At 44.5% G+C, this 12500-nt stretch overlaps 1 protein-coding gene across 1 annotated transcript in view; it reads left to right on the top strand.

Moving 5' to 3' along the window:
* Nucleotides 1-1862: 1862 nt before the first annotated feature.
* LOC143103958 (fibromodulin) overlaps nt 1863-12500 on the top strand; it is a 15839-nt gene continuing 5201 nt past the window's right edge. The window contains exons 1-3 of the mRNA XM_076267846.1: nt 1863-1965; nt 2975-3644; nt 6053-6370. Of these exons, the coding sequence (XP_076123961.1) occupies nt 2984-3644; nt 6053-6370 (979 nt within the window). The 5' untranslated portion in view covers nt 1863-1965; nt 2975-2983. The remainder of the gene's footprint in view (nt 1966-2974; nt 3645-6052; nt 6371-12500) is intronic.

Below are 12500 nucleotides of genomic sequence, written 5' to 3'. Positions count from 1 at the left end.
AGGTGTTAGTCCCTATGACAATTCAACACTGGGTGCTATTCCCTATGGCAAGCAACACTGGGTGTTATTCCCTATGACAATTCAACACTAGGTGCTATTCCCTATGACAATTCAACACTAGGGGCCCTATTTTAATGGTCTGAAACGGAAGTGTCTTCGCGCAAAACGCAAGTGACTTTGTGGGCGGATCTTGGGCGCTGATGCTATTTTACCGGCGGGATATTGACTGTTGCGCCCGACGCAAATCTAAAATGGGGTGGTCTGAAGTAGCTACATTAATCATGGGTGTGGTTTGGGCGTAACGTGCAATAAACCAATCAGAGCATCATCTCACATTCCCTTTAACAACAGGCACGCTTGTTCCATAGCTGATTGCTATTATGGTGGCGTATTTGCCAGGCGCAGCCAGGAGCGTTCACAGCGCTATAATCACTGTTCAGTTGGGAACAATTAGCTATTGATTTTTCATCTTGACAAAATGTAATACAGAATTGTCACAAAGACATACTTTCCGATGTTTTGGGATCATTCTCACTGAATCACGAGGTTATGAATGCATGGTGATATATTTGCAATGTACAATGTAATCTAACATTACCTCTCTATAGACAATGCATATCTTCCGTCAGTTAATCTCTTCTCTCCCGTGCTGCCGCTGGGGCATTTGGGTTAAATGGCATCGGCATGCAGTTCAACATCACGTCTCCTTAAGTCCTCTAACATTTCCTAATTTATGTCATCAACACATCAGTGATTCGTGAAAATGTGTACGCTAGATTTATGCCTATTTTTTCACATGGACACCACACTGATTTCCCTCGAGTGGTAATATTTTTCTTTGAAATTATGTATGGTTTACAGAAATGGGAACTACATTGTATAGATGAGAGGAGCTAAGTGTGCGTTGCGCAGCACAGGCGGCCAAGCAAGGGCTTCGTTTAAGTTGACCTAACTTTCAACTCTGCACAGTATCCCATTAACTGCGTGACAGTAGACTATTTACAATATTTTCTGTAAAGCAGAGTTTGTATCACATTATGACAATTCATAATGTCATAATGACAATTCAACACTAGGTGCTATTCCCTATGGCAAGCAACACTGGGTGTTATTCCCTATGGCAATCAACACTGGGTGTTATTCCCTATGACAATTCAACACTGTGTGTTAATCTCTTGTGACAAGCAAGAGTGGGTGTTATTCTCCTCTGCCTAGGAGATGTCTGTAAAGCACAAATGCTCAGACACGTACAAGCAGTTGTTGTTTTCAGTCTATTTGGATTCAAATGTCAGCCATAAATTATTCTGCCATCCATTTTGCAGTCAGTTACAGTGTCAAAACAAGTTACATTTCTTAACTCTTTGCTGTTGTAAGTATTAGAAAGTTATGTAGCTTTTCCTTTCTCCTGCTGTAGATCTCTTGCTGCCACACACACACACACACACACACACACGCACACACACACACACAGCCACACACACAAACACACACACACAGGTTTCCACCAAATGTTGCAGCATCTGCATGGCTACCGTAGGCTGTGGACAGAGTGGAAAAATACACACTCTCTCCCTCTTTCTCTCTCTCTCTCTCTCTTTCTCTCTCTCTCTCTCTCTCTCCCTCTCACTCACACACACACTCACACACACACACACACACACACACACACACACACACACACACACACAGACGCACACACACAGCAGGAAGAGGAAGAGTATGGAAGTTATGAACGAGTCGGGGGCCTTGGCTACGGGTGTGTGTGGAATGTTTCGGTGCCTGGGTAAAGCCTGCAGGTTGCCTGTGCAGAAGAGCCATGCAGTATCCTGAGCACCAAGCTACAGTGTGACCCTACGCTACGCTAGCAACGCACAGGACAGGAGTCTAAACAAAACCAAACAAATCCCAAACACTGCAAAACAATCAACACAGAGCCATCTGTCTCCTGAGGACTTACACGGACAGGTAGGTGGACACTCATACGGCTCCCTCTAACTATTCTGTAACAGCATTTGTTTATTCTGCGTGTTGCATAACATGGAATGTTTTGGCAAGTTGAGAGAAGGGAAGGGGGGGGAAGGGGAGATTTGTCTTCAGTGGTACAATATCGATCAGTGCGCCGACTCACACTGTTACACAACAGGAGAATGTGGCAGTGTTTTCATCCCTTTAAGAGGGGAGAGCAGCGAGGGACTTGGAGCGCAGAGTTGAGATGATGTCAGATAAAATGTTTGCAACTAAGATTAGGGGGCTTACTTTAGTAAGGAAATACATGTACATGGGGAGCCGCAGTTTAAACTACTCTAAGGATTTTTACTGACTCAGTGGCTTAAATAAAAAATGATTCATCACAAAGATGTCACATGTTATAAGTTGTATAAACTGTTGATAAACGAAGACTCATAAAACATTTATACAATCCCACATGGCTTTGTCAAGCTCCGTCCACATAACAGAGTCTATATGCAATAACCTTTCACTCACACTGATGTTTGTAGCTTTCTCTCTCACACACACACACACACACACACACACACACACACACACACACACACACACACACACACACACACAAATACACACACACGCGCGCGTGCGCACACACACACACTGATGTTTCTAGCTTTTTCACACAAAAAAATACACAGCTTTTCTCACACACACACACACACACACACACACACACACACACACACACACACTGATGTTCCCCTGACTCTGTCACTGATGTTTCTAGCTTTTCACACACACACACACACACACACACTGATGTTTCTAGCTTTTCACACACACACAAACACACACACACACACACACACACACTGATGTTCCTAGCTTTTCACACACACACACACATACACACACACACACACACACACAGATGTTTCTAGCTTTTCACAAACACACACACACACACACACACACACAGATGTTTCTAGCTTTTCACACACACTCTCTGGATGTTTCTCCACAGGGCCTCATCATGTTGATCTCGCTGGACAGACACGTGGCCTATAGCCCTCCACTGCTGGTTCTGGTTCTGGTTCTGAGCGCCATGCACGGTCCAGTCTGGGGCTCCACCCTGGACGTGGATTACGGCGGGGTTCCGCTCTGGATCAACCGGTTCCTGGGAGAACCGAGCGTGCTGAGCCTGAGGGGCCGGATGGACCCGAGCTGGTTCCGAGCGGTGAACACCCAGAGCTGCCCCTCGGAGTGCGAGTGCCCAGTCCAGTGGCCGACAGCGCTGTACTGTGACCACCGGGCACTGGGCGAACTGCCCGCCGGGCTTCCAGCCAGAACCCAGTACCTGTTCCTCCAGGGGAACCAGTTGACCGGGTTCCGTCCAGACGCCTTCGCCAACGCCACGGGGCTTCGCTGGCTCTTCCTGGACCGGAACCAGCTGCTCAGTGGGCGTCTGGACGCCGGCCTGTTCTCCGGTCTGACCCGGCTGGTCAACGTGTTCATGAACAACAACAACCTCACCGAGGTGCCGATGGGGCTCCCGGCGGGGGTGCGCCAGCTCCGGCTGGCGTACAACCACATCGAAAAGATCCCTCCCGGAACGTTCGAGAACCTGCGGAACCTCACCACGCTGCTGCTCCAGGGGAACCGTCTGAAGGTGGTGGGAGAGTCCGACTTCAAAGGTAGGCAGGCTGGGGAGTTCAGTCAGGTATGGGAGCGCCATGTGCCATTCGCAGTTAAAAGCCGCCCTGCGAGAGGTTCAGTGAGAGTTCATCAGAGAGGGAGCACATGTCCCTGCTCCAGTGCAGAGTGAGGAAGAGAGGAGTGCTTTGATCCTATCAGGCCTCGGGCCTGCAGCCTGCCAGATATGACCTCATCCAAACACGGCAGTCCCCTGTCCAAACTCCACAGCAGTGGCCCAGCGCAGTGCAGCAGCACTGAATGCTGTTGTGTGAGCGGAATGTTTGTTATTATATCAGCATCACATTCACATCATCCATAATGCTAGCACTATGTAATGCTAACACTGTGTAATGCTAACACTGTGGAATGTTTTCCATCTTAAAGCAACATTCAACAGAAAAATAGCTGACTACGATGGCATAGGGCCTGATTAGCTGAAGACACAACAGATGTTTGAGCACATGCATATAGTCACGTACACATGCCATATACTGTACAAAAACACACACACACACATAGAGGTTTAGAGATGTAGAGATACGCATGGACATTATGAGGTGCCCCTTAACCACTTTCACAAGGAAGCTACGTAAGGGATAATGTATAGAACGCCGGTCATTATTGGGAAAATAAGTCCCGACATGGCGAACCGAAATCTTGTTTCGCCCTGAAGGGACTTATTTTCCCATAATGACCGGCGTTCTATACATTATCCCGCTTATTATACGGCTTCTTGCCAAAACGAAATAATAAACTCCCCACGATATGACTTTAGCCTACAAAGCCTAGCCTATTTGTTACCGTTCATCGAGGCATTTGCTGAGAAACAAATAGTTCGCAACAACACATACTGCTGAACTTGAATCAAACATTCTTTAGAACACAGCTGATCAACCATCTGCTTTCACGTTTGAATGAAGTTCCAGTCCTTGCGTAGTGATATGAAAGACGTATCAGAAGCACAAAACCCGTTGCCATTGACAGCGGTAATTATATGTTTGCGGCGGTAATTACATGAATTTATTTTACCGTAGAACGTTGGGAAATCCCATTCAAGTCAATGGAGCGTTCTACTAGCATTGTGAAGAGCCGTATAATAAAGTACTGAACTGGTATTTAGCAGACACTTTTACCCAAAGCGACTGATTGGTCATCACCAGGCGGTGACAATACCGCTGCTCTGTGTGCATGTAGCTAGGGTGACCAGATGTCCTCTTTTTCCCCAGACATGTCCTCTTTTTGAGGCTCTAAAAATCATCCAGGATTTTGTTCTTCTACTAGAGTCTCAAATGTGATTACAGCGAATTTGCATTACGTTTCTCCCTGTCATTCCCAAATGAGTTCAAAATGGCCTTTTGAGGCAGTGTTTTCTCTTGTGTCCTCTTTTTGTGTCCTCCAAAAAGAGGACACAATGTGCTCACCCGAATGTAGTAGATATTGCATACGTTCGGAGCCGGACAGTAACGTGTAACGAGTACATTTACTTGAGTACAGTACTTTAGTACAATTTTGAGGGATCTGTACTTTACTCGAGTATCATTTTTGGGAAGTGCTCATGACTTTACTCAAGTACATTTGAGGGGCAAATATTGTACTCTTTACTCCACTACATTTCTATCCATAGCCGTGAGTACCCGTCACCTGTTACTACTTCTAAAAAAAAAAGAAAAAAGAAAAATACCAGAAACCCTCAATTTGTTGTTTCCCTCTCAAACGTGATTGGATTGTGCAGGCGCCACCGATTGGGACAGCCTATCAGCAATCACCTTCAGCTTTCCGCCAAAGTCAACTTCATGGTCAGATTTAGATAAGAGACGAAACCATGGACGAAACAATGGATGAAGACGCAGCAGGTCCATCCCGGGAATGTGCCAACCTGTGGCCCCACCTAGCCGGACTATTTAAAGTTAATGATAGTTTTCGCTTCAAGTGTTTCAATTACAAAATAGTATTTTGTATTTGAAATACGTATTTTAAATACATGTATTAGAAATACTGCCCATCCCTGGCAACATGGTAAAAAGATGAAAATGACTTGATTTTACTTCCAATTCCTTTTACATTCTCCAAGGTATTAACATTATCATAACTCCATGTAGGACGTTTCTGTACATAAATGTAAGCACTGTGGCAGTAGTAATGCAATATTTAGAAAATGTAGGCTACTCTTGTACTCTTAAAACTCAAGTACTTTTAAAAACAAGTACTTCAGTACTTTTACTTAAGTAGACATCTGACTGTTGTACTTTTACTTGTACTTGAGTAAAATTGAGCAAAGGGTATCTGTACATTTACTCAAGTAATGAAGCTGTGTACTCTGTCCGCCTCTGCATACGTTTCAAGCCATGCTATGTACCGTGTGTCTATGCAGGCCTGTCCTCATGCCATGTACCGTGTGTCTATGCAGGCCTGTCCTCCCTGAGCCTGCTGGACCTCAGTGGGAACCTCTTTGAGACGTTTCCCCGCCACCTGCCCCCCTCCGTCTCCCAGCTGTACCTCTCCAACAACTCCCTGGTGGGCGTGGAGGGGGGCATCCTGCAGGGTCTCCCCGGCCTGCGCTACCTGCGCCTGGGCAGGAACATGCTGAGGGACGCGGGCATGGAGCCTGAGGCCTTCAACCTCAGCTCGCTGGTGGAGCTGGAGCTCTCCTACAACCAGCTGACCCGCATCCCCGTGGTGCCCACCACCCTGCAGTACCTTTACCTGGAGGCTAACCAGATCTCAGGTGAGAGCCTATGTGTGTGTGTGTGTGTGTGTATGTGTGTATCAATATCAGTGTGTGTGTGTGTGTGTGTGTGTCATTGTTGTTGTCTGTCGTTGCCATGTCATTGCCTGAAAATTGATTGGCAAGGGTTTAGTCCCGAATGCATAGTTTGATTTATGCAGGGTTTTGGGGGGTGTGACCCCATGATTAAGACAACCCCGGACCCCGCTAATATGGTATGTACACGTATTGTATGAATCTTGTCAGTAAAAATGCCTACTGCAGGCTACTCCTTCTCTATCATAGTTTTTCTTAGTCGCTTTGGTACATTTCTCGAATCATCCTCGACATTTGCAAAACAGTAAGTGCATTTCTCAAAACAATTCATACAATTCAAAACACCATGGATTACCTGCAAAAGCCACTCCCTTGCTCAAAATCCTTAGTTCATCTCTCAAAAGTGAATATCTGTGTCAATGAACATGTCAGAGCAATCAGAACTACAAGTCCTTGTGACATTGTGTACGGATAAGACGGTCAAATTGCTTAGTCATGTTGTCAATATAACAGTGTACTCTGGGGGGATGTTCTGATGTAAACTATGACTAATGTTTTGATGACAATTATTGTAAATTGTAGGTTACACCTTAGTGTATGTGGGAGTTTGATTGCAAGAGTCTGGACAAGATTCACATTTACGCTTTTACTGTTTGTACTGTCATTTGTTGACAGACCATCTCATTGGGATACAGAGGAGAAGACAGCACTGCATAGCACAAAGAAGGAAAAAAAGAAAAAGTAGAAATGTGAACATAGGACAATCTCCTTAGGGAAATTACAGTGCAGTTTTACTACACCTCCTAACGTTCCTGTCTATTGGGCCACTAATGCTTATCCACATCACAACGAATATCATAGATAGATAGATAGATAGATAAATAGATAGATACTTTATTCATCCCGAGGGAAACTTTAGAAGATTTCGAACCCAGTCAGTCAATAGTGATTGCACAATTTTGAAACAGGTCCCGTCTTTTCAAAACACAACAGACAATTACATACAACACAACATCACACCCAATAAGCCTAATCCCTTAGCTCTTTTGCAAAATGAAACACTTCAGTCAAAACTATACAATTATTATTTATGAAAACTATTTTGTTGTCATATCACAAACACATCCATCATATGATCTGATTATGTTTTGAATCAGTTACACACTAATGTACTCAATAAACGGTTTCCCTAGGATATAGTGTATGCTTGTTTTTTTTTTTTTTCAAATACAAAAACAAATATTGTTCAAGTAGGGTTAGAGGATAAGTACAAGAGTACAAGAATACACTGACCAAACATAAGACACATAAGACCAAACCTACATTGAGGACTTTATTTCTCTCCACATTGTGAAGAACACTACAGTTTTTATTCAACTGCTTGCAGACAAAATCTTTGCGTATCATATTTTTGTACGGTAAACATGTCATTCTAACCCCATTACCCCATATGATAACATAACCCCATACCAAATCTGCAAAACCATACACACATTCTCAGCCTTTGACTCAGTTTCCAGTTCCGATAAAAGAAACAGCATCTCTTCCTCCTCATCCTGTCTGGGCTACATTGCTTTCAGTTTCTGTTGTTGACAAGGGCTCACCTGTTGCCCAGTGTTTAGGACTGATTGTCGAGTTTACAGTTAAACCCATAAGTGTCTTCAGACCCGATAGTTGTGTCTAAACAAGTGGTTCATGAAGGTAGTGGTTTTGGAAGGTAGTGCCTTGAAATTACAAAGAGGAGACATTATCTGAAGTGTCTTAAGTAAAGAAATGTGTTTAGTGTTTTTTAAATGAATGTGTGTAGTGTTGTGTCTGGCTGATAATGTGCTTATAGTTGTTTTGCTCCTTGAGGGTAAGATTTCGCTAACTGTGGAATACTTTTTTAGTTTTTAAGCAATCGTAAAAACAACAGAACAATGGACTTGAAACAACGGAACAATGCACTTGGGGTCTGGCGATCTTATTACGCCATGAACAGGGCCAGGTTAGGGTCATCTGGGGCCCCACCCCCCCACCCCCCATTTTTTTTTCAATATATATTACTATTATTATTATTAGCAATATACATAAGACAGAGAGAGAGAGGCAATTAAATTATGACAGACATAATGTAAAAATGAAATTTGCATTTATATTGTGGAACCGTATAACCGTCATACAATTGTACCAACATACAAAAAACAAGTAGCCTACAAACATGGGGCAATGCACACAAAAAAATCAACCATGAAATATTACATTATTACCATCAATTACTTCAACTAAGGCTTGAAAACTGCCAGTGGTACCCTGGTCAGACTAAAATGTGCAACTCCCGAACTCTGAACTCATGAAACATTGTAGCCTAGAGTGTTGCGCGCACGCACACAGCCACATCATGATGCATTGTAACACGCTGTCTGTAATACACTGTAACACGCAGCCCTAGTATAGCCAGCCACGACGTCAAATAGGCTACATTGAAACATGCAGTGTAGCGCTCACACACAGCCCAACCACATCAAATACAAACAAGGGGGGTGTCGCAGCCGATAACGGTAACGTTGTCAGGGACAGTGATAGTATGCCTAGACCTGGACTTATCCTTATTTTGATCCTCGTTTTGAAAAAAGTGGACAGGTCACCTGCAGGAATGAATGCGATGGTACGCACACACCCACCTAACTTTCAACGCTTTGATAATATTTGTCCCGGTTAGGTTCCGGTGTTGTGTGCCTTCTGGTTTTCCCCACCTACTGGTTTCCTTGCGCGTGCTCGCGTTGCTCACCACAGCTGCAGGAGTTGTCAAACATTCGCAAACAAGTTGTTTTCGGCGGATTTGAAGTCGCATTTCATATCTATCCCATGGTCATTACACTACAATCACTCGTACAAAATACATGTAAAATAAAGGCTATAATTTTGCACTTTATAGCATTAAAATGGATTCGAACCTGCAATAAATACGCACACCTATGATCCAGACCGACCTATTCAGCGCATTATCTCTTTGAGCCACTCCAATTCGCTGAAAACCGTCATCAATCACCTATAATTAACCACACAAGCAACATTTTGTCTTGCATTAGGTGACACAAATGGTAGCCTATTGCCTTTATCTTATAACTCCTTGTCTGAGCGACTATCAGGCCTATGGTTTTGAAAAGTCATATGTTCCCCGACAGACATTCGTAAGAATGTTTATTGACTTGAAAAATACGCTAATTTTTGCAAACTCCCTTCATTCAATCAACCCTTGAAGACATCGCGGTCTGGTGCGCTAAAATGTAGATCGTTTCTTCTGTCGTACCATTTAATTTCTAAGAATGTAGGTCTAGACTACTACTACTACTACTAGACCTACAATAACGCCATCACCAAACACATATTTTATTTTTATTTGATCAACCACAAAGAGTAGCATACTGTGCACAGTGCACTGACGGCCGTAGCAGCCTAAGGTAACCAGTTGTTTTAGATGAAGGGCAACCACTTGTTTCAGATAGCCTGGACAACATGTTACCTGGGTGTTGCCTACGTTATTAATTGATGGTAGCCTACAATAGTTAATTGTATCGCGCAACAGCCAGGTATTAGTTGGCTCAAGGAGTAGGGAATCAGGCTGGAGAGAGTCGTGCATGTATTGCTTTTGCGGTATCGAATCCAGTTTAATGCTAGTTTTCAAAACATATATTTTTTTTACGTCTTTTGTCCGAGTGGCTGTAATGTAGCCGAGCGCTCATGGCGTATATGAAAAGCGACTTCAAACCGCCTAAAAACAACTTGTTTGTGAATGTCTGACAACTGCTGCAGATATCTGTGATAGCATGCATTGATACGGGCAAAGACAGGTGACGATAAGACACTTGTTTTCTTTTTTAAATGTCCCGCGCCGGGGCCCCCTAGTGGCCGGGGCCCGGGGCAGCAGCCCCTTTGCCCAATGCCCAAACGCGGCCCTGGCCATGAAGATTACATTACATTACATTACATTACATTACATTACATTTGGCTGACGCTTTTTTAGCCAAAGCGACTAACAACATGGTAAACAGTTTAAGTTTTAGAGCAATTCTCAACAATTTTAGGACCATTTAAAAAACAAAAAAGTACAGTAAGAATAAGTGCATCAGTGAGTGCTGTTTTAATAGTTACGTGTCAGTTTAAGACGGCTGGTGAGTGCTAGGATCAGCAAGACTTGTTGTGAGTGTTGCTATGAGAGGAGATGTTCTCTAAAGAGCTGGGTCTTTAGGAGTTTTTTGAAAATGGAGAGGGATGTCCCTGCCCTTGTAGGAACTGGCAGTGTGTTCCACCAACGAGGAACAACAGATGAGAAAAGTTTGGATTGGCTTGAGCGTACCGGTGGTAGAGCTAGACGTCGTTCGTCTGAGGAGTGCAGCGGTCTGGAGGTAGCGTATGTCTGTATGAGGGCATTCAAGTAGGTGGGAGCAGAACCGGAGACTACTTTGTAGGCAAGCGTTAGAGCCTTGAATTTGATGCGGGCCGCCATAGGTAGCCAGTGTAGCTGGATGAGCAGTGGGGTAACATGTGCCCTTTTGGGTTGGTTGTAGACCAGGCGCGTCGCCGCGTTCTGGATCATCTGAAGTGGTTTCACTGCGCAGGCTGGGAGACCTGTCAGGAGGGCGTTGCAGTAGTTGAGTCGTGAGATGACTATTACCTGAACCAGAAGTTGGATAGCATCTTGAGTCAAGTAAGTCCTGATTTTCCGTATGTTGTAGAGTGCGAAACGGCATGACCGGGCGACTGAGGCAACATGATCTGAGAAGTTTAGTTGGTTGTCGAGAACAACTCCTAGATTTCTTGCAGTCCTGGAAGGTGAAACAGACAGGGAGTCAAATTTGATGTTGATGTTGTGGTGTATGGTAGGTTTAGCTGGGAGGACCAGCAGTTCAGTCTTTGAAAGGTTCAGCTGGAGGTGGTGTGCCTTCATCCATGTAGCTATGTCTGAGAGGCAATCCGAGATCCGTGCTGAAACCAAGGGGTCATCAGGTGGAAAGGACAGATAGAGCTGTGTGTCGTCTGCATAGCAGTGGTATGAGAAGCTATGCGAACGGATAATCTGTCCCAAGGAGGTGGTGTAGATAGCAAAGAGAAGGGGGCCCAGCACTGAGCCCTGGGGGACCCCTGTGGTGAGATAGTGAGGTGCAGATAGCTGACCAAGCCATGATACATTAAACGAGCGTCCTGTGAGGTAGGATTCAAACCAGGAGAGAGCAGAACAGGAGATTCCCATGTTAGCGAGTATAGAGAGAAGGATGCGGTGATTAACCGTGTCAAAGGCAGCCAGATAGCAATTATGGACTGACCACACCCTAAATGTGCTTAAACCGATACACCTCAGACGATGCGTTTTCAGGACCTCAAGATAGGGCCCATAATATGAGGACCAATAAAGCACAGAAATAACTATTTTGATTTTTGAGAGCACTAACATGCTCAGATCTTCCTTACTGTCCCTCCCCTTTACTTGCACTGAATAGTCCATTCACTATTGGGCATTTGGGCTTCACAACTAAGTCATTCATTCATTCATTCATTCATTCATTCATTCTCCAACAAAAAGACATGGATGACCGACTCTCCTTTAAAGCCGACCGTCGCTATGTTCCTCAAATGTTAAAGAGGTGCTTTTAATTACTTAACCCTCTTATGGTTGATTGGAGCCTGTGCTGCACCAATAGGAAGTGTCACTGGCTGTTGTCATTGTGTGGTTGCCAGAGTGCCAAAGCCTGTTTGCATTTTTGGTGCATGTTGCGGTTTCAAATTAGAGCCCTGTATCTTCACAGCACCAGCAAAACCAAGGTCATCCCAAGTTCAGCCTCCAGGTGCTCAAGCTCCATGAGTGACCAGCATTATCCTCCTCACCGCCCATAGATGGTGTGGTTCCAATGACCAATGTATCCTCCTCATGGTGCCTGGTTCCAATGACCAATGTATTCTCCTCATGGTGCCTGGTTCCAATGACCAATGTATCCTCCTCATGGTGCCTGGTTCCAATGACCAACGTATCCTCCTCACTGCCCATAGATGTTGCTCCAATGACCAACGTGTCCTCTTCATGGTGCCTCGTTCCAATGACCAGCATATCCTCTGC

This window comes from Alosa pseudoharengus, unplaced genomic scaffold, assembly GCF_046254945.1.
Source record: "Alosa pseudoharengus isolate Yale_2024_CS ecotype anadromous, Long Island Sound unplaced genomic scaffold, YU_APseudo_1.1 YU_APseudo_1.1_scf_5, whole genome shotgun sequence".
NCBI lineage: Eukaryota > Metazoa > Chordata > Actinopteri > Clupeiformes > Clupeidae > Alosa > Alosa pseudoharengus.
Note: the sequence above shows the minus strand (reverse complement) of the source record. Positions and strands in the feature narration are given on the sequence as shown.